Genomic DNA, 22,927 nt, shown 5'->3' with positions numbered 1-22,927 from the left:
ATTAACCGCAAAACAGTTATTCAATAATAATAATATATTAATATCAATAATTTTCTTGAAAAACTGTTTCTCCGAACATTGACAGATCCGATCATACCATGACTAACGTGACGTAATATACTTAGTAAGCATTGCCTCATAAAATCAGGAATACCACTGTGATACATACCATACATATTAACATACATACACTTAATATTATTGTGAACATAACACACAACATAAACATTGCGCAAACGTAATAAAAACTGGCACAACTGGTTTCGAATTTGTTACGAAAAGACGCAAAGTAAAACGCAAAAGTATTTGAAAGACAAACCAAAAGCTGTTCGTAGCAATCAACCAGAAAGCATTAGACCAAGAGCAGGCGAAGATAAATACCACAAAAATTAAATTAAAACATAAAAACAAAGATTATTGCAGCTGCTCAAAAGCAACAACACTCACGCTGAACTAGTGGCAGGCTCCACTCGAGGGGACTGCGGTTCCCACATCGAAACAATTGCTTGCCACTCAAACAAGTGACCGACCGCCAATTGAATGGGCGTTCGGTACAATAGCATTTGAGCGGCAAATTTCATTGAAAACAAACATTGACTAACCAACTACTCAAATGAAAACAAATTTATTTTGGGAGAAAAGTTGTTTACCATAAGTAAATGGTGACACATTCAGTCACTGTGGGTGGTGGGGGTCGTGAGTGAAAGTTCTTCTCTGCTTCACTCAAAACAAATCTGTCGGGCGTTTACTCGAGCGTGTTGCTTTACTGTGAATGACAATAATATTATTTACGCACACTGTTTTGCTCGTTCGTTTGTAGTTGTGTGCTTAGTAATGCCACCAGCTAGTCAGTAATCCAGTTCGATGCTTGGGTACCCATGCCGCCACAGTTGCGCCCGTGTCGTGCTACTTACAAGACGTTTTTAACGCAGCGTTCTCTCAGGTTAGCCAAAAAGGAAGTGTAGTGTTGTTTTGTTTAATAAGACAAAATATATTTACTTTGAACAAGAGTTTTTTAATATTCTTAAAATAGTATTTTTGTTTTAAGTTAACAGTCTTAAAAAATATTAAAAATTAAAAATATTGAATGTTAAGTTGAAAGTGCATGAGTTTAAAATGTATTAATGCATTTGAAGAAGAAGGAAATAATATTTTAAAGTGAATTTTAATACAGAGATGTTTTTCTCTGAGTTTTTGTTTTAAATAAATACATACATATATATTTTTCATATAAAAAATTTTAATAATAAAAAATTATTAATAATCAATTTTTAATACAAAGGTATTTATAATAAAATATTTTTAATTAAAAAAATTTTATAAAAAAATCTTAAACTTGTAAAATATTGGGATTTAATTTTTGTTGTATTATTTTAAATACAGATTTCTTTCAAAATATATATGTAATAGGAAATAATTTTTTTTAAATTAACCTTTTAAATACGATTTTTATACGTTATTTCATGTTTCTTCTTTTTTTTAGGAAAAAGTTTTTATTATTCAAATATCAATTTAGTTAACATTTATTTTTGTTCATCTAATACTTTATATATACAAATGTACTTAAGTAGTTATAACTTTTTTTTCAAAAAAAAAAACTTAAATTGTATTGTAAATAAAAAAATATATTATAATAAAATTATAAATTTTCCGCATTATTATTATTACTTTTAAATAGATTTTTACACAAACAAACCAAACAATTAACAAAACAATCAAAATGGTATCTGCTGTAAAATCATTGTTGGTTATTGCCGTTATCGCCAGTGTTGCCTGTTCAGGTGAGTTCAAATTTTTAACTAATGATATATTTATGGTACATGTCATGAAACATAAAAGTTAAAATGTATAAAAAATATAAATAATCTATATATACGATATAAAAATGACGTGTTACTTTTTGTTCGGGGAAAACTCCTAAACTACTGAAGCGACTTTAGTAAAATTTAGCACACTGTGTTCAGCTTGATCCAACTTAAAAGATAGGATAGTTTATATATAAATTATGTTAAAAGTAAAACAAATCATTAATAAGAAAAATATATTTCTAAACATATGCATGTGTTCAAAATTAACCTTGGATTCTTATACCGGCAACAACGTTTTCGCCTTTATTCGTAAATAATATTTTCACTTTATGGAATAGTTTATTCATTTAATAATATATCGTAACCACAGCAACGAAAAAACCAAGTCAAAGTCGAAAACGAGAGTCATTTCTCAGCCACCGCATACACCAGACCTGGCTCTCTGTGACTTTTTTCACTTTTCAAAACCAAAAAATTCGCTTCGGGAAACACGCCATAAATCCATTGAAGCCAATATAAGTCATTCGCTGAAGGCACTCTAGGCCAGCCGAGGCTTATAACAAGTGTATGGAAAATTTTATTAGGCGTTAGCATGCTTTTATGTTCATAAACCTGATCTTACTTGAAAAGTGTTGTTAAAAATGTGTAATAAAATCCGCGAACAAGCCGCTTTTTCTTTTTTTTTTTCTCATTAAAATTTGTTCAGTATTGGTATTCACATCATATAGGTATATAGGTTTCCGACGTGTCTTTCTGGGTGTTACAAACTTTGTGATAAACTGTACCTATACTCTAATATTTGTAACTTGTTTTTGATTTTTTAATTTAAATACATATTATAGTTATATATAAGTATCAATAATTCAGTAAATAGATTTGTTTACGCTTACCTGGGTCTTCCTAATGAGCAAATTATAATAATTCACATAACTTAAACCTTACACAGAAAATGCGCAGTTCATAACAGCTTCCATATAGCATACATACTTACTTATATATGTATGTATTTTTTAATTATTTACATTTACATATACATACACACATTAATTATTTATTTACATTCCATATGGTGTTAATTATAGTCAGCGACATGAAAAGTGACAATTTTAAATATTTTCCTTGACAGCAAATTATTTTTTTATAACAATAAAAACATAGAATCATTAAATAATATGTCGACTTGATTTGACGAAAATTTAAAAAAAAAATTAATAATTTTAAAACTAATGGCTGTTTGTGTTGATCCAGTTACAACCGAGCTTCTTTCGGTGACCATCACTAATCGTTGGAGATTAATCTAAAATTAATCGGACAAAAAAATTTATTTTATTAATAAATAATCTAGCGCCTGACCAATTTTTTTTGGTTTTTTGGAAGTTAAGAAAATGGCGGTTTTAGGAATTCTTTTCAGATTTTCAGGAAAAAACCAACAGTTAATTGTATATAGAAAATCGATAAAAACAACCTTCGATCAGGCACTAGTTTTTCATAATTTCAAAAAACTGTATAAATTTCATGATAATCTACCGATCGGTTTTCGAACAACAGTAGTCACCAGTTCAAGAAACATAGATTGAAATTGTACGCTTCGCTTCGCCGATTGCTTACAGCTGCTGCTAGCTACCTGTTACCGGTACGTTTCGGAGCGCCTGAGAACCCTTTGTTAATTATCGAATAACTGGAAAAGTATGGATCGGACTTACTTCAAATTTTCAGAGAATATTTCAAAGATATTATACTTTAAGAAAATACAAAAACAATATATTTTTGAAGAAAAAGAAAGAAAACAAATGCCTACCTAAATAATAATTTACTATATTATATTATAAAAAATTCAAATTCTATAGTAAATGCCATAATTAACACCTAGCGCTCTTTCTCTCCCTAGCCTTTGCCGTGCAGTGCTATATTTGTGACTCGGTCACCAATCCTAAGTGCGGTCAGAAATTCGAGGCAAGCGATGACATGAAATACGATTGCGCACGCGTATCGCCACCGCGCTTCCTGCAGAACTTCTTCAACGTGCACAATGCCACCGGTTGCATGAGGAAGGTACTCGATGGTAAGTAATGGATATCCGAAAACATAAATACAAAAACGTGGGAAACATGCGTTTAAATCTCGTATGTAAACACATGCCAAATTCAAGCACACGCATATAATATACAAAAGTAAATATACACATATATATATATTATATTTCACCTGGTTGGGTGACATAATTTCTCCGAAACTAATAAAACTAAAAGTTCTTGATTACAATTCGTTCGCTTGGAATTCGCTTTATGGCTGTCAGAGGTGCATGAATACATACAAGTATGTACATATATACTTACATACATATACATGTATATGTACATATGTACTTACATACATATAGTAGTATGTATATTTAAATGATATGTTAATGCCTTTCCGACGACTTATTACCAAATATGTCAATGATGTCATGCTCACCTGAAGATATAGTTAATTTATTTGCAAAATTTGCAATTCTTCTCATACACTAACAATACGAGAATATATGTACATACATATATGTAATATGGGTGTGTACACTTGGGTATAGGCATTAAGGGGGTTGTGTGTGCCTTATGCCGCGTCTTTATGTCATCACGATATAATGCTATTGCGCCTCAATTTCTAAGCGAAGCTCCTAAGCGAGCCGAAACCTGCAACCGGTTTCAAACATGTTCTTAACGGGGCCTTTGTACGCTGTAGAATTCTCGTATTGAAATATTTACACAGATACTAATTGTTACTAAATAAAACGATGAATGCATTGTAATTACGAAGTAATCTGTGCAATGCATATTTATTTTGTAAGTGTAATTTTAATAATAATTTACATGTCAGCTTTGGAGAGTATATGGAGAGTATTATATTACCATTCTTTAAAAATGTTTACATAGTTTTACAAAATAGAAATAATTACGAGCGGTCACCACTACTATATTTCCTCCGAAGCTACGTACACTGTCATTCACAAATAAAAAAGTTTCCATAGAAGAACTTGATTTTGATAGGTCAGTTAGAATGGCAGCTGTATGCTATAGGGGCCCGATCTTATCTAAAATTATAGCATTGTCTTGAAAAATAGTACGTGTCAAATTTCGTTAATGATCTTCTCAAATAAACGAGTTTTCCATTCAGTGCTATAGTGGTCCAATCTGAAAACGTTGTGCGGAGATTATAGTGTTGTCTTCAAAAATATTCCATGCCAAATTTCGTGAAGATATCTGGTTAAATAAAAATGTTTTCAAAAAAGGGCTTAATTTTGATCGTTCGGTTTGTATGGCAGCTATATGCTATAGTGGTCCGATATCAGTGGTTCCGACAAATGAGCAGCTTCTTGAAAATAAAAGGACGTGTGCAAAATTTCAGATCGATATCTTAAAAACTTAGGAGCAATTTTGCGTATATACAGGCGGACAAACAGACGGATATGGCTAAATCGACTCAGCTCGTCATACTGAAAAATATATATAAATGATATATTTTATAAGGTCTCCGACGTTGCCTTTTAGCTGTTATAAACTTTGTGAGAAACTAAATATACTCTGTTCAGGGTACAAAATCGACCCGCTCCAATGTACTTGTATATTCTCATATATCATACTGAGTTCAAACGTGCGGGTGTGAATATTACTCTTTCATATTTAGTGAGTGAAGATCACAATCATCTCAACAATTCGTGGAGCATGTATCAAGCTAAAACTTTTAAAAATTAAGCGTAGAGCAAATTATTTGAAGATTTCAAATGCTTCAATTAAAATTAATATCAAAAAATTTAGCAATAAAACGCTATAAAAGAATTAATATACCACATACATGTACATAGGTATATACAATATACTCATAAGTATGTAGATATAGATATACATATATGAATCAAGAGTCAGGCAATCATTTATTCAAGTGGTTAGACATTATGTACATACATATTTGACTTGACTTTATGAACTATTAGTCTATATATACTTATACAATCATATATATTCTCAAATCGATGTAGCTATATAAAGAAATTATATTTTGAACATTTATTCTAGTGCAGTAATCGCCATTTGTTAAAGATTTCAAACGCATGCTTCACTCTGTCATATATGCACATAGGTATATACCATATATTTCATTTTGGAACAGCTTTACGAAAGAAGACATTCCGCTTTTAAACTATAAATTCCAAATTTCATAATCTCTCTTTCTATTTGTCATTTCTTCAACTGATTTTTTCGTAATGCCTATATTTAGAAATTAATTCATTTGTGGATGAGATCATATTGAGGTTAAGTAGTCAGAACTGCAACCATATGCGCGACGAGTTCAACGACATTCTACTTATGAAGATATTTAAATATATGGGTATATCTACTTATGTACAGTTAAGTAATATTCATAATTTTTACCAAAGCATTGGTTTTTAAATTAGCATAATTTCTTAAATCTTCTTTTCTACCTATCCAACACTTGGTGTTAAGTTGAGAGAGATAATTAAGGTTAGGTTTTACTATCCGCCATACATAGACCTACTGTATACAAGTCCTCAGTAATGCCCTATAGCAGTTCAGTTTTGTGTGACAAATACTTGCCACATAGAACCTCAACGCTTTCTGCGTACTTTAAGCGCGACTTGATATCTAATTCTGATACTTCATCTAGTTCCTTGAACTGCGCAGCACCCAGATCTCTAAGACGAGTTCTAAAGGAGGTGTTCCAATGTCTCTCTCATGCCTACTTCCATGCACTTTCTTCATGGATCGTCGTTACTATTGCCGATCCGACTCGCATGTGATGGCAGTAAGTTGTGACTTGCGGCTAGGCCAACAACCGCCTTGCAGTTGTTTTGAAATCGTGTGAGTAAAAAGCATGCGTGCTTTTCTTCAGCAGCGGAGGTGTTAAGAAATATTGTTGCATTCGAAGTTTTGTGGGCAAACAAAAATTATAAAAAAGTCATCAAATGTTATAAAATCTTTTACTTTTTTCTATCGTTTCAGTTCCCGGACATCCACAGGTCATCCGTGGCTGCTTCTACGGTGATATTTCAAATACGCAATCCGGCTGCCAAGCCGATCCCTCTTTGCCATTCGTGAAGCAATTGTCGTGCGATGTCTGCAGTGGCAATCTATGCAATGGCTCCAGCGCCACAGTCCCCATAGCCGCCGCCGTTGTACTTTTCTTCGCATTGGCACGCATGCTGTCCTAAGTTGTTGGGCCGACACTGTAATCGTCGCTGTTTGACAAAATACCATACAAAATTTAGTATAGGACCTCAACTTTTCTAACAAACAGCGTTCTAAATCTCAATAATCTGTATTCTTAGTGTAGTGTAGTTTTGTGCATTTTATTTGATCTTTTTACAATCATATGGCGATGGATTGCGCCCGAAATTATGCGACTATATGAAAGTACGCTAAACAAGCATGTATTTATATTTAAGTGCTCTTGAATGTTTTTAATTTTATTAAATAAAATGTGTGTAAATTGTAATTTTTCTATCTACCAATTGCTGAATTTTCCGAATTTTGTTTTAGTATTAAATTCTATTTGGAATCTTCTTCTTAATTATGAGAATAACTAAATTTATTGACAGATACAATGATGTTAGGGTACAATAATAGTAATTTTAAATTTATTGAGGGCTAGAAAAGTAATTCAAAATGTCTGAGATCAATTAACTTGGAATAGTATTTCTAGCGGGTGATATCTTTTGAGTCTTCTACGCTATGTATTATTGTTCAGCAGTTGGAACGCAGGTTCGATTTCATGGATCTACTACACTAAACTGGAGCACGTTTTTCCTTCACATAGAAATGTGAACCCACTACAGAAGTGGCATCTTGGTGTCAGAAGCCAGTACAGCTGTGTAAATCTTGTCCTGAGCTTGTATGTCTCTTCTTCAACTGTAAGCCCCAGGTAATGTTCGAAATTAAAAAATTTGAAAAAAAGTAAGAAAACACCAAGATCGGATTTTACTGAGACTCATAATATTTGGTGGAGATGGGGATGTCTGAGCTGATTGCATTTACTTTTCCATAATGCTAAAGTATTCTATCCTCGTCACCAAATTATACAATATCCAAAATATAATCGTAATTTTGCTAAGATATATACCGATATAAATTGTATAAAGCCAACCAGAAGTTTTAAAATCCAAATATTAGGTAAGTACAATATTGGCGGGCTAGGGTAAGTACGTACTCCATATCTCAAAACTTGACCGATAATTTCATTTAAAAAAATAGCCATAAGCACTGCGGTCCTCATATGCGTTATAAGTGGGTTTTTAAAGTTGGGGTTCGATGTCGGTTATTTGACATATGCAAGATAGCATATCTTTAGAGCTCTCTTTGTGTTAAGGTTTATTTCGAAATCTTTTCTGCTGTTTGATTTATCTATGTAAACTACTATTACAAAGAGGAAGGAGGAATTAAATAGGATCGGAAACTACTTGACGGAGTTGAAATATTCTTTCACCGTTGCAACGCGTAGGGAAGCTACATCCTCTACGGTGAACATAGGCTATATTATATTTTCAAAAACGTTAGGAATGCTTACTAAAACGCCCATAATGTAACCCAAGCTGTAAAAACTTACCCAAATAATTCCTTACATAGCGTGCGTAGGGAGTATATTGTTTATATAATAAAATAATGTACTAATGTGCCTAACTGTTATAGATACGTCACAATAAGTGTTCTTTGGGTGTATGCATTAATTCGTGCGGTTTACTAAGAGAGGGCTCTACTAGTATTATTTCGCGTCGTATTCATCTGTGGCTATATTCATTTCAAAGGTACTGCCATTTCGCGTCGTTTTCAGTAGATATAAATTGTTTGAGCGTGAACAACAATTTGTTTCATTCATTTGAAAATGTCGAAATTTGTACCAGATAAAGTGTCTTTGTGGGGAGTTCATCTTCATTATTTTAACATGAAGAAAAGTGCTGCCGAAAGCCATCGTATTTTACTGGACGTTTATGGTGACCATGCTTTAGCCGAACGAACGTGCCAAAAGTGGTTTGCACGGTTTAAAAGTGGCGATTTCGACTTAGACGACGGAGAACGACCCGGACAGCCAAACAAACTTCAAGACGAAGAATTGGAGACATTGCTCGACGCAAAAGCATGCCAGACGCAAGAAGAACTTGCAAAAGTATTAGGAGTTGATCAAGCAACCGTTTCCAGACGATTAAAATCATTAGGATTCATCCAGAAGCTTGGAAATTGGGCGCCTTATGAATTAAAGCCAAGAGACGTCGAACGTCGATTCTGCATGTCGGAAATGTTGCTTCAACGCCACCAAAAGAAGTCGTTTTTGCATCGGATTGTCACTGGCGATGAAAAATGGATTCATTATGATAACCCAAAGCGCAAGAAATCGTATGTGAAGCCCAGCCAACCATCAACATCCACGGCAAAGCCGAATATCCATGCTGCTAAGGTTATGCTATGTATTTGGTGGGACCACAAGGGTGTGCTCTATTATGAGCTATTGAAATCGGGTCAGACGATCAATGGGGACCTCTACCGAAAACAATTGATTCGTTTGAAAAAGGCCATCGCGGAAAATCGACCAGAATATACGACCAGACACGAATCAATAATTTTTCACCATGACAACGCTCGGCCACATGTTGCAAGGCCAGTTAAACACTATTTGGAAAACTGTGGGTGGGAAGTTCTACCTCAGCCGCCTTATAGCCCAGACATAGCACCTTCCGATTACCACTTATTCAGATCAATGCAGAATGCCCTCACCGGAGTACGCTTCTCGGCGTGATCTGTGTTATATGATAAGCAGTCAGGATAGTCCAATTTTGCACATTTTCACACTGAAACATATATATTGAATGGAATTAGTCGGGCTGCTGCTGTTTCACCTACAAGTGGGCGGTGACACGTCCGTATACACCGAATCAAATATAGCTCGTCGTACCATCTTTATTGTAAAATTTAATTTTTTTTCCCTTTTCATCATAAAAATCTCTTTGAACTAATTTCGTTATGCTGATCAAATTGGTATGCATAACCCTATAACTATCTCGATTAGTTTAAGGTGTTACAAACAATCGTTGGGTCAACAAACCTCTGTCTACTCGGTACAACAGATATAGGTACATATGAATATAAATTAAAACAATACCCGAACAATTTTCAAAAAGTAAAAGAATAATAGATTTTACAATAAATGCAGTCAGCTGAACAAATCGGAATATAAAATATTATTACATAAAAATATAATTTGTACGAGTATTTACTACACCAATCCTTAAAAAAATCATCGATATTTAATTAAAAATTTGTCTATGTATATAATAATCCACTTTAGAATGCAAGAAGAAGAAGGGCCAGCCAAAATATTTTTGTCGCAATTGGAGTAATAACTCTAATTTTAATTCAGGTCTAAATGCATGAATTCCGTAAAGTTTCATGAACTCTCGACTATACGAACTTCCAAATGCTCTTTGTTTTAAATAAGAGTTGAGCTTATGTGTGGGGCAGTTAGTTTGAAAAGCATGCATTTTGCACTTTACTAATGCTAAATTCCAAAACCAATCGACATAAAACACAGAGAAATAACTGCATAGTAATCACATCCAGCTGTTCTTAGCCACTCATTTATCATAGTGTGTCATGAATTATTCATTAACATTACCTGACTCAAGTGTCGTGCAATTAGCCATTAGGCATTACAATATATAGAAGTTATTCGCCACAAAATTTTGTTTAGAAATTGCAAAAGAGCTTTTTAAAAAAGCTCTCAATCTACTACAACAGTTCTCAAACTTTTGCGTGATCTACTTGGGTTGGCTTTTAGATCTTTAAATATAACAACAACTACTATTATCCATTAGCTCACCCAAATCAAAAGCAAAAAATGTAAACTTTTGCAATGTAAAAAGAAATAAATTGAACAATATCTACACTTTTAAAAGTCTCGATGATGTTTCTAATGCATAATAATATTTTTAGTATATGTTAATATAATATAATATATGTTTTATTTCAAATATTTTTCAATTTCAAGCTTGTAAAAATGATGCAACAACAAACGGCTCGATTGTGTCATGCTTGTATTAGCTCACATTGTCTGAAATGATCTCATATTTGTACAAAAAGGAGGAAAGGAAATATGATAACAGACCTTTGGGGATTACTAATACTCTCTTTGTTTCGAAATGTACTTCTCTCTGTACAGATTCCAACATGTACGTATATGCACCTATGGGGCTTTGACAGTTTTATTAGCAACCAACATGCACTTGAAGGAAAGTATTCTCGCATTGAAAATTAAAAAGGTTTTTAAAGAAGTAGAGTGAATTGGAGGAGTATTCGTATATCACCTTTTGAAAGAAGTGAGTTAACTGACTTGACTTATCAGTGGTGTAGGATACATATGTACATATGCACGCTTAAAATGTAACTCATACGCCATGTTGACTATTCTAAATTATGTTTATTCAAAGCTGGTTTTACTATGTAGAAGACATAAAATACTTGTTTCAAAGATACTGTCTAAAATTGTATCAATATTGATAATAGTGTAAAGCTCACTACTTAACTTTTTCCAAAACGAATTTTTTAAAAACCTAACGCAGTGAATTTTAAATACTACTTTACTTGTTACAGCACTAGGATATTTAATTGTTGAAACAATTCCAAAAGTTCATTGGCGCCACAACTAAACCCCCCTGTCGATGGTAGGAGTGGTTGGGTGCACTTAAACCTGGAGTGAATGGAATAGTCATACTCTAAGCGAAGTGATTTAACACAAATACTTACACATGACGTTTTAATAAAGTGAAGGGGATAATTCAGCGACAGAAAACGAACATGCAACAGGCTATTTGTTTGAACAACGAATGAGCACACTATTTTCTAGCGAGTAAGAACGCAAAACTATGAGTGTAGGAAACTGCGAGCAGTGTATATACGAAAAAACCACTAAATGGGCTAAACTACTTATACCACATGCACATGGATATCGTAAAAGGCACGAAGTGGCAATAAAAACTATGAGTTAATATTTCACCCACGCCACTGCTGATATTCACCGAATACACGTACTGAGAATTCTGCAAATAAATGTGAGAAAATATCTAGCTATAAATAAGTATTGTTAATTTCAACCCTGTGGAGCATACGTGCCACGAAGAAACCGTTATCACGGCATAATGAAAAATGCTTCGTAAAAACTTAGTAGAAACGGTGTCCTTGCTATAAGGAGATATTGCAAAAACATTTTCATATAATAATTATTTTGACGGAAGGATATTAATTATTGAATGTAAATTTCCCAACATTGCGGAATAAGTGAGAAATATAATAATGATACAAAACTATTTTCGATCTAGAGCTAGATGCGATCGGGTTGATAATATGATGCAATGGCCTCAGCATATAAGAGTATACATTTGTACTAAGAAGCGAAAAATAAAATATCAGTTCAATATCGCTAGCTCCTCCCATATCCCGATTATTTATATTCATATCCATCATATTGAATATTTTGAAGGATGACTGAAAGGATTTATCTTGACACAATGTTCAATTCATTTTTCATCCGAGCATATGCGTATTTGCTCTAGGTTAAATATTCAAAATCTAAAATCTAAATCAAACAAGAAACGAAAACAAGAAAAACATTAACTTCGGCTACACCGAATCTATAACACACTTCTTAGCTTCTTTTTTTGTAGGGTTATACCCGATAACAAAGATAGAATTTGATCGATCAGTTTGGATGGCAGCTTTATGCTATAGTGGTCTGATCTGAACAATTTGATCGGAGATTATAACCTTGCTTTGAGCAATAATATAAGCCTAATTTCGTGAAGATACCTCAACAATTAAAACTTGAGTTTGATCGTTCAGTTTTAGTTTGGCTATGATACTGCCTAGTGGTTCATTATCGGTGGTTCCGATAAATGAGAAGCAAAATTTCAGATCGATTTCTCAAAAACTAACGGACTAGTTCGCATATATAGATACGGACAGAGAGACAGACAGACGGACAAGGCTCATCATGCTGATCATTTACATATAAATTTTTTAGAGTATCCGACATTTGCTTCCTGGAAGTGTCTTCGGCAAACTTAATATACCCTGTTCAGAGTATAAAAAATCCTTGTTTTGGCAAAAAATTTCAGCTGGAAAATTTCTAACAATATAGCGAGATAAATGTTAATACTAGATGGTCTGGGTATTAGGTAAAATCATAAAGGATGTTTTTTAACAAGAAAAAACTTCCACATGATACAAAAAGTACAGACAATTTTTAGAGTTATACCCATCTAGTATATACATTAGTAACGTCTATAGATGCATCTATATATTCATATATATGTATATGTTATACATTAGAGATGCCTTTAAATTACCATATAAAAATTTCCAGCTGGGTATATTATTGTTTATAGTCTGCTCAACAGGAGGCGGTCGACACGAAGCGTTTACATGCCAAAGAGTAATTAATGCCGACTGCCTGCCTGCACTCTGTCGCTCTACTCCAAACAAATATGTTTCAATGCTGACGAAGGCAAACGCCGCGAGGAGCCTCGACCAACAATTGAGGCAATAAGTGAGCGGATATGCTGTTGGAATAAAAGAGCAGAGGAAATAATAGAAAGAAAAACTATGGTGGAGAATGTGTGACTATTTGCATACATACAAACGTGAGTTGATGCATGAGCAGTATAAGTGCGAATAGGCAGGAGAATTCTATGCAAGAGATGCCTTCGATAGGTATCGGTATATTTAAAGGTGCTGCGGCAAATCAATGTGGAAAATTATAAGTTCATACTTACAGAGACATACGCGGATATATACATATGTGTGTGTATACGCGAAAGAGTTTTAATTATTTGCGGCATTAAACGTGTCTAAAAATTGTCTTTGGGGTTTTGGAAACTACACACATGGGGCAGTACAAAATCGGACGCGTGATTGTGTGGTTGGAAAACGGGCGTTCCGAAATGAATTATGTCGTGTAAATGATTATGAAAGAATATTTCAGAATAAATGGAAAAGTCAGATAAATAGTAGAGAAGGAGCGTGTAACACACGGCAATTTGAAAGAGATCTAGTAAACAAAAAAAAAAAAAAAGCAAGATTAAAAAGTGGAAAAGGCAAAATATAAGACCAATTTGTAAAAAAATTTCATAACTCTTGGAGGATCATAAAAGTATTAATACTCACAAATAGTACAATCATTGGTATGCATAACTGTAGTTGAGAATTCATTACATTTATTTTATCTCGAGATTATCTCGAGAAAATATGAATGTGTGATCATTACTCCGCTGCAGTATATTGAAATCAACATTTAACAAATACAACTAAGAAAACGAGATCAGAAAATTCCGAAACCGAAAGCTATTTATACATACGGTACATACATACATATGAATATGTGCTTATAAAACGTACGCTTCCAGAGGCGTCCAGTTGAATTTAATTGTGCAATAAATTTTGCGTTCTGCATCCGAGTATCACATACATATATACAAATCATCGATATTTTAAAATCTGGGATAATAAATTGAAAAGTGTAAGCGAGCGACGCACGGAAAGAAGATGCACCGCATGTTTTGCTTAGTCATTTTGTTGCTCAGTTCGGTCGTGAATGGTTAGTACATACATATGTATATTGAAAATTACATATAATACCCTTCACAAATACAAATAATGCATTACAAGAACTTGATTTTGATTAGTCAGTTTGTATGGCAGCTATATGCTATAGTGATTCGATCTGAACAAATTTTTGGGAGTTTGTATTGTTATCTTGGGGAACAATCGTTGTTAAATTACTTGAAGATATCTCGTCAAATGGAAAGGTTGTCCATACAAGCACTTGATTCCGACCGATCAGTTTGTAAGGCAGCTATTTGTTATAATTGTCCGATATCAGCGGTTCCGGCATATGAGCAGCTTTCTGTTGAGAAAAGGACGTGAACATAATTTCAAATCGATATCTCAAAAACTTATAGAATCTCCAATATTTCCTTATGGGTGTGACAAACTTTGTGGAAAGCTAAATATATCCTGTTCAGGATATAAAAATGCTTTGCTTTTTCCATTGAACACACTCCACAAGAAACGATGTGACAATTGTTGTAATTTTTACTTTTTTGTATCGATTCGAGTGTTTTCTATGAACTTCGGTATCGTTCTACTCTGAACGGAGCATTTTAAGTTTGAAACAAATTTTGTAACATCCAGAAAGAACCTTTTCATCTTGTAAATTATTTTCTTGAAATATCGTAATATATACCTAAATTTTACGGAGGGCGAAGCCTCTTTTTTGTAATTTAAAACCACATACGCGTTTCTTCTTTGTGAAGAATATACATATATATAATATATTATCAAAACACATGTTGTTGTGGGAATGGAAGTGGTCATACTATGGTCGCGTGCTTATTGCCTACCAGAGTTCCATGGAGTATATATGATAATTATGGTATCCCAATTTGCACTGTAGTTATGAATCAATCTTGTGTGTTGTTACAGGTCGCGATAATATAAAAATAAAGTTTTCAATTTGCTTTTTCATTAAATCACTAAATGGGTTTATTACGCTATTGGATGCAGGTACAGAGTGCTCTCTCTCTCTGTACTATGGTTTCATAGTAAGTCGGAAGCACTCCCACTTCTCAGTACCTCGCTTCGATCGCAGTTTGCATCAAACTACGCAAGTTGTGTCTGCCCTTTAACAAGAAAAGACAACTAAAACCTATAGGCCTCTCCAATATACTGACGAACTTCAGTTAGTAAATTATAAAAATATATCTATATATTTCTCATATTCCATTTCAACCATTCGTCGTTTTCGAAGATTATTTAGTATTTCATACAGTTATTACTGTAATTTTTCATTTATATACACAAAAAGCATGCACTTTATGTATGTATATCCGTTTTAGTTTGTATTTCTAAAGGAAACGATATTCACCATTATACTGCTTTATTAAACAGCATGATCTGAAAATGAGATGTGAATCATAATTTATCAACAATTTTTTGTAAAACGAGAAAATATATGAACTGAACCTTCAGAAAGGTATAAGACCTCCGTCCGCACGGAAAGATAAAAATAAAAAAAACACAAACTTGGTTATTTGAAGGTGTGAGGTGAAAAAAGTGCTAAAGTAGTAAATATTTTCATTATCTTGACAACCATGACCCTTTCCTTCTATTTCCGACCACAGATAACCCGTAATTTATTTTTCCTTCAATTTTTGTTGTTTTATCTTTAATTTCCTATCGATTTCTTCCTACCATGAATTTCTTCCTTTTTACCATTTCAAAAGCTTCTGCACTGGTCTAAATAAATTTTAGTGTAGATTAGTTGAAAATCTTTCAACGGGTGTGTCAACTGCTAATTCTAGACGAAATTTTATATATGAGCAACTGCTTGACCGATTTCAACCAAACGCAGTTGGTAACAACTACATTAGATTTCTGGATTACCGAGAGATTATAACATCCCCTATCTCTCCGCCATCTCAAAATTTTGAATTGCATCAGGTTCTTTCACCACACAAAGATGAGTAAAGCTTAATGAAGGTATAGCAAACAAAAATAAACCCAAATAGTGGGTTGCAATGTGACTTCTCCGGCTTCAGAGAAAGCTTTTGAAATTACTTTAAACTTTGGAATGCCGACATATTTGCTCAGCTTAGGTTAGAAAAAAAAAAACTGACAGTTAACTTAAATCTAGCAAAATTAATTACTAATGCATAAAATTACACAAATTCTCAAACATTAATGCAGTGATATTGAATAAATTAGAGGATACCCTTTTGGATGGTGCATTAACAAGCACCAGATGATGTATGACTTAAGGTGATAAATGATAATAACCAAAAAGCCAGAGAGTTGACTTACAACATGACATAAACAACTGCCATGAAATAAACTACGAAACCACAAAAGAATTGGCAATAACTGTGATACCTATACTCATATGCCGTCGTCGGCAGAAAAATTGTTAAATAGTTGAATTACGATTCCTATTGCCTACGGTATACCTGAATATGATGTAATGTTTTCACGCTGCATTAAAAACTAATCCTCCACCAATTTACAAATATTCTTTTATGCATCATTTTCTCAATAAAATATGCTTTCAGTTATTTAAAGTCGGCTGTCTGCACACAAAATAAATACTAACACCAAAAAATATTAACAAATAAGTTTAATAATATTACAACATATGTAATTTATATCTTATTTTCAATAGCTTGGGCCATCCAATGTTACTCATGTGAATCAGTCTACCACTCAAGTTGTGGGGATGACTTCGACATGGAAAACCAATTTAAATTGGATTGCTCACATGTTCCGCCACCGCGTTATCTCGGAAACGACTTGGACTTGCGAAACGCAACTGGTTGTATGAAACGGACTTATAAAGGTGATTAAATACATACTGTAATTCATTACTTCTACTACTTATTTAAATGTTAACACTAGACTCTAGGTTAGATTGATTTCATAAATATGCCCGAAATAGCATCAATCGAAGCCAATAAGTCAAAAAATCTAGCTAATCTAAAGTTAATCGAGTGGATAGGTAGGTATGTTGGAGTACAGCTCGTTCGGCCTCAATCAGCGCTAGATGCGCCATTTTTATACACTCTCGTAGAACCTTTAAATCTCGATATAGCAAGATCGTTGTGTTCAAACCATTTCGTGCCCTCAAGGAAACTAATTATCTTCGTTATGCTTTTTGTTCACAGGCGTTCAAGGTTTGATAACTGATGGATTCCTAGAGTTCTATGGCCGGTTTGTGATAGAGCTGGGTACTCACAGAGAAAGTGTCGAACCGTTTTCCTATTCCTTTCGAGTTTCCAGCTGCGACAAATATTGGTATAGGACATTCCCATTTTTAACATATGTGCTTCAAATGACCAACGCTCCGTTATGGTAGCTGTAAGTATGTATATGGGGTATAGTTTGAGATGGTATCCTTGAGGTTCAATCTCTTTTCTATTCACATCTAGAGAATATTCTCTCTTGGAAGTAACTATTGAAATCCAAGCTTAAGAGGTTCTATTTCGATTTATCTAGATTTGTTTTGCGAAATTTCAGAATATCAGAATATCGCTAGGTACATAACTCTTCCTGTTCCAACCACGTAACTCCTTAATTCGAATAGTAATATTTGAAACACTATATCGAATTCCACCAGATCATGCATAATCCAAGCGTTATGAAATATGCCGAAGAAGGGCAAAGTACATTCAAAATTTGTTTATAAAACGTCCAAACAATTTTACCATGAACATTTCTAATTATGCATGTGTATTTGCTTTCATTCATTCACAGTGGGAGATCTCCTTAGGATCGAACGCAGTTGCTTTTTCGGTGACATGGACGACACGGACAGCGGTTGTCAACTGGATCCAGTAACGGAAAAAGCGGAGCCAATATCGTGTAATGTCTGTGACACTGAGGACTTCTGCAATCACAGTAACCAACTGAAGGCATGGCCGCAGTATTTATTGGTCGTTTCCTTTGCATTTACGGTGAAATTCTTCAATTGGCTGAGCTAAAGTATAATAAATGCAGAAGCTCAACTCTGCTTTCTTCAGTATCCAGAAAGACATAAAATTAGCCGAATTCATCTGTTGATGTTGAGCGAAATACTATTTGTTATTTGTTTTTGTAGCGAGTAGTGAAGCAAAGTATTTTAAATAAATAAAAACAAATTAAAATTATAGAATGAAAAGTGTAAGTTTTATGCTTCCTGACCACTGCCTTGAGACTTCTGACTATCGCATCTGATAGTTGGGCAATGATATTAGCCTTGATTTTGTTGACTGACGGGGTGCTCAATACTAGTGAAAAGATTTCTAGACTCCTTGTCTCTAACCTCGAGTTACTACCTGATTAGACTGGTTTGGGTGCCTGGCTACAGCGGTATTGGAGGAAATCGCAAAGCTGATGAGCTTGCTAGAACAGGTACTCCAGTCTGAAGGGATAGGATAGGAGCTCCGTTGGCTTCTTGCGATTCACTACTGAATTGTTGTAGCCCTCAGATCAGCTCAGCAGACGTTTGGCAACTACTAGCAATAAGTAGTGTAGTCGCAGGGTCCTTCTGACCCAGGGAAAATCGTAACAGGTCTAGTGAACTATTCGCTCTCAGAAAAGTCCACCTTTCAATGGTTGTAGGAGCTCTAATTGAACATTGTTCAATCGGTGCGGTAAGACTGAACATTTTAACGGATGCCATTTGCATCAGCTGCTTCGTAAAAAGATGAGATAGAATCATCTCAACACCTCCTCGAATTTGACAGATCAAGGTTAAAATACCTTAGATCTCATACTTTTTGACATCCAGGCGAAATAGCGGAAATAGAAATATGGTAAATCACCTAAGCAGATTTGTGATAGGTTCAGGGTACTTTGTCGATAACTGATATCCAACTGCAGTATTTTTTTGACTGACTTCATAAAGGACTGTACTCAACAGTCTAAGTGTGATCCGCCGCCAAGTTGAAATATCTATCTAACCTAACCTAGTATGAAACATTCTGTTGGTATTTTCAACAATAATAAAGCAGCGAGATAAACCGAATTCATCCAAAGTTGTACTATCGAAAAGCACATCAGAGCAAATAGTCGCCGGTTTGGTCGAAATCAATAGTCGCTATTACAATTTTATTAGAGTAATGTAAGAGAGTTGCTTCCGATTGATTCATAAATATTATTTTCTTTGTGGATTTGATAATTTGATGACGCTCGCTCCCTATCAGCAGCGATCTTTCGCCAACGCAAAATATTCGGAAACAAATTATTGCGAGAATTTTATTTTTAAATTTTCACCTCTCTCTCTTTTGAGTATTGTCACATACATTCATGACATTCCCGTTGAGTTTACTCTTTAATTGAGTATATAATTTATTTAAACATATAAGTAAAAAGGAAAATGGGCGTATTTATGTTGATTAGGGTCGCCGAGAATTACGAATATTTAGAATAATAATCAAAAAACATATTTTTGAAAAAAACACATTTTACACGATTGTTTTAGAGCGCCCGAGGAGCCTTTGCTAATTATCGAAAACCTCGAAAAGTATTTGTCGGATTTACTCAAACTTACAGTGAGAGGTTATACTTACCTTGCGATGTACTTAGTCATGACGATTAAAGTACATATTATTTAATTTACGTTATAAATCGATTTCGAGTAATATAGGGATCTCAAAATTATTTAGATCAGTGGTTGACTCTAATAAAGTATCTTCAAATATCACTTATTTCATTCAATCTAGGTTAACAACGAATTGCTTATAAATTATTTGAAACATGAGACACAAATTGAAGAACAGATAATTAATAGGCAAATCCGAATAAATTATTTCAATAATTTTTGTTATTGATAACTCCACTTTTATGCAAATTATTTATATAAGACTGATTGCATGTGGAAAATAAGATAGCAATCGTTGATCAGCAACCAGCGCTCACGCGATGAGGAGGACGGAACTTGTCTCCTTCATTTTGCCCTCCACTGTCGATCTATCACCAGACTAAGGTTGAAGTATCTTGGTTGCCATATTTTCTACGAACCTAGCGAACTAGCTTTGTCGATATGCGACGGTACTTGTGACCCAAACCTTGGAGTTCTGGATATCACAATGGACAGCTCTATTATCTATTATCAGCCTATTTACTTAACCTCACCTAACATTCTTCACTTAACTGTTCACTGTTAGAAGATTAATTTGAGATTTCAAATGTATTGGAAATACAGAGCTCCAATTCTCTTTTCTCTAATATGTTGTATAGCCCCTAATTGCCGTAATGGGCATAGTAAATGTATTCAAAATAATATACTACTATATAAATAATAATAATAGTAAGAACGTACTTAAAATGTTAAGCTGATCCACCAACTTTTGAGAAACAGCAATGAATTTCAGCACAAATAGGGTTTCCATGGCGTGCAACTAGGGAAATGAGATGTTCCCAAATAATCTGCTAATTATATCGTAAGTTACGGTGAGAAGGTGAGGTCCAAACTTTATGTTAAATTCATTTAAATTTGTAACAATTTAGATCACCCTAGTAATGGTATGTACTTTGAACATACATACATATATACAATCCAAATACATGACTGTCGCTCATGGCCATGGTCTATGGAGAGACAAGTTTATTTTCAATTTCATGGTTTAATTTCCATTTCGCTGAACATTTTTAGTTATGATCTAGTTGAAATAAGGGAAACAACTCGAGAACAAGCGAACATATTACATTAACATTTATTCTAGATAAACGTAAATATTTTATTATTTCGAAAACCGACTTATCTTTATGCAATGAGAGCAATTTTATTAGTTGTGCTAATTTGTGCCTTCATATCCACTGGTAAGTGAAAACAGTTCACTTAATCAAGGACATGTTTCAATAAAACTCACATTTCATTACATTTCCGTTATGAAATTACAATAGCTTTCGGCATTGGTTGCTATGACTGTGAATCGCTTAGTGATCCGCGCTGTAATCAATATTTCGATCCTGATGGCGTCAGGCAAACTGATTGTGATGAGGCGGATATGCCAGCATACTTACATAAATATGAGCGGCGCATCGCAGGTACCGGCTGTTTGACGAAAGTACACGAAGGCTGTAAGTTCATATATATGGCATAAGATGCTTTTGAAACTCTAGTAATCTCTTTTCAACAGCTTAGACGAAGAACACTAATATTTCTCAATTCTCAAAATACAATTAAATATCGCTTATGTTACTCTTATTTATTTTATTCTTTACATCAGTGGATGGCCGTCGTTTCTATATACGTCGTAGTTGTTATTTCGGGGATCCAGAAAATATAGGCGAAGCTTGTGATACCTCCGATCCATACGTTCCTTGGGTCAATTTGATTTCATGTACTGTCTGCACCGAGGATCTTTGCAATGTGAACGCGCCACTCAACGGAGCCCATCATTCAACGAATGCTTGGCCAAAACTCACATTGGTCGGACTAACTTTAGCGGCAATGACTTTACACTATACACATAAACTTTATAACTAAAATGCTAATCGCACATACAGTGAACAAAGAAAACTTGCACAGAGTGACTTTGAAAGGACTTTTGAAATTAACTATTCAGCTTTTGAGCTGAAACGAAGAGTAACAATATGCGAATCTTATGTATTTTTCGTTTTTTATAAAAATTATAACAATAAATCAATTTTGATGTTAACGATTACAAAAAAATTTAAATATCTCACTTTTGAGTAGCAAAAAAACCCTTTAGACTTACTTTGGCAACACTTTCAATGCAATTATCTACTGGTACCGTTATTTTTGTATCCTAATATTTGCGTGTGGTCAAACCGTATTACTTGGTAAGTGAATTTCTTTTATGCGGTTTTAGTTTTTGTAGAAAAAATTATATATAAACAAATATTTACAGGCTCTGGTAGGAAAACAAGAGAAGAAGAGTACTCAATAGAGAAGAAGAGTACTCAAATAGGCAATATTAAAAAAAAAAAAATACATGTACTGTTCAGTACATTATTGCTAAATTCGAAAAGACTGGTGAAGTCAAATAACTTAATTTGCGCGCCCCAGGCTAAAAGTAAAGTTGCTCGGATTGTCAAGGAACACCCCAAATAAGCCGCTGTCGGTAACGCCAAGTAGCTGGAGGAAGCTGGCATTGCAAAAGTTCACCTTAAACTGCTTTGCGTGCGTTTAGCAGACACTGGTCGACGACCCGCTTCTGTGCGACTGCAAGATTTTTTTGACCTAAAGTAGAACGCAGGAGATCTTCTGAAGTACTAGCCCTATGCAAAGTTCATCTTGTTGCAATCGTTCTTACTGAACACTGTCGAATAGACAGTCATACGTAAGTCTAAAAATCTTAATGAACGCAAGTTGTCAATCTTATATGGAAGAGGGTAAGCTGCAAACATCCATGCACTTTCTCCGCCATTGTCCAGACTTTGCAAGACTGAGGTTAAAACATCTCGACAATTTTACCTTCGGCGAACCAGGAGACATAGCAGAAACTGGCATTAACCGTCTCAACAAATTTGTGATAGGCTTAAAGCGCTTTGTCGATTTTTAAGGGTCTAGTGATTTCTTATATGAAA

General features: G+C 34.2%; 2 protein-coding genes across 2 annotated transcripts; both read left to right on the top strand.

The window, feature by feature from the left end:
- Positions 1-789: 789 nt before the first annotated feature.
- On the top strand, positions 790-7,298 carry LOC106622834 (belly roll). Its single transcript, XM_036366651.2, has 4 exons — positions 790-943; positions 1,679-1,781; positions 3,697-3,870; positions 6,806-7,298. The coding sequence occupies exons 2-4, from the start codon at positions 1,721-1,723 to the stop codon at positions 7,012-7,014; spliced, it is 444 nt and encodes a 147-aa protein (XP_036222544.2). The 5' UTR covers positions 790-943; positions 1,679-1,720; the 3' UTR covers positions 7,015-7,298.
- Positions 7,299-13,635: 6,337 nt separating this feature from the next.
- On the top strand, positions 13,636-22,049 carry LOC106626064 (uncharacterized). Its single transcript, XM_014245866.3, has 6 exons — positions 13,636-14,438; positions 17,058-17,231; positions 18,146-18,369; positions 21,097-21,193; positions 21,278-21,454; positions 21,604-22,049. The coding sequence occupies exons 1-6, from the start codon at positions 14,387-14,389 to the stop codon at positions 21,861-21,863; spliced, it is 984 nt and encodes a 327-aa protein (XP_014101341.3). The 5' UTR covers positions 13,636-14,386; the 3' UTR covers positions 21,864-22,049.
- The last annotated feature ends 878 nt before the right edge of the window (positions 22,050-22,927 follow it).

This window comes from Bactrocera oleae, chromosome 3 (assembly GCF_042242935.1).
Source record: "Bactrocera oleae isolate idBacOlea1 chromosome 3, idBacOlea1, whole genome shotgun sequence".
NCBI classification, from domain to species: Eukaryota; Metazoa; Arthropoda; class Insecta; order Diptera; family Tephritidae; genus Bactrocera; species Bactrocera oleae.
Note: the sequence above shows the minus strand (reverse complement) of the source record. Positions and strands in the feature narration are given on the sequence as shown.

Excerpts from the sequence above, each read along its gene's own strand:
- LOC106622834 (XM_036366651.2), top strand. The coding sequence starts at position 1,721 with ATGGTATCTGCTGTAAAATCATTGTTGGTTATTGCCGTTATCGCCAGT. Across the intron at positions 1,782-3,696 it reads CGCCAGTGTTGCCTGTTCAG|CCTTTGCCGTGCAGTGCTAT; the intron begins GTGAGTTCAAAT and ends TTCTCTCCCTAG. Across the intron at positions 3,871-6,805 it reads CATGAGGAAGGTACTCGATG|TTCCCGGACATCCACAGGTC; the intron begins GTAAGTAATGGA and ends CTATCGTTTCAG.
- LOC106626064 (XM_014245866.3), top strand. The coding sequence starts at position 14,387 with ATGCACCGCATGTTTTGCTTAGTCATTTTGTTGCTCAGTTCGGTCGTG. Across the intron at positions 14,439-17,057 it reads GCTCAGTTCGGTCGTGAATG|CTTGGGCCATCCAATGTTAC; the intron begins GTTAGTACATAC and ends TATTTTCAATAG. Across the intron at positions 18,370-21,096 it reads AATTCTTCAATTGGCTGAGC|ATAAACGTAAATATTTTATT; the intron begins TAAAGTATAATA and ends CATTTATTCTAG.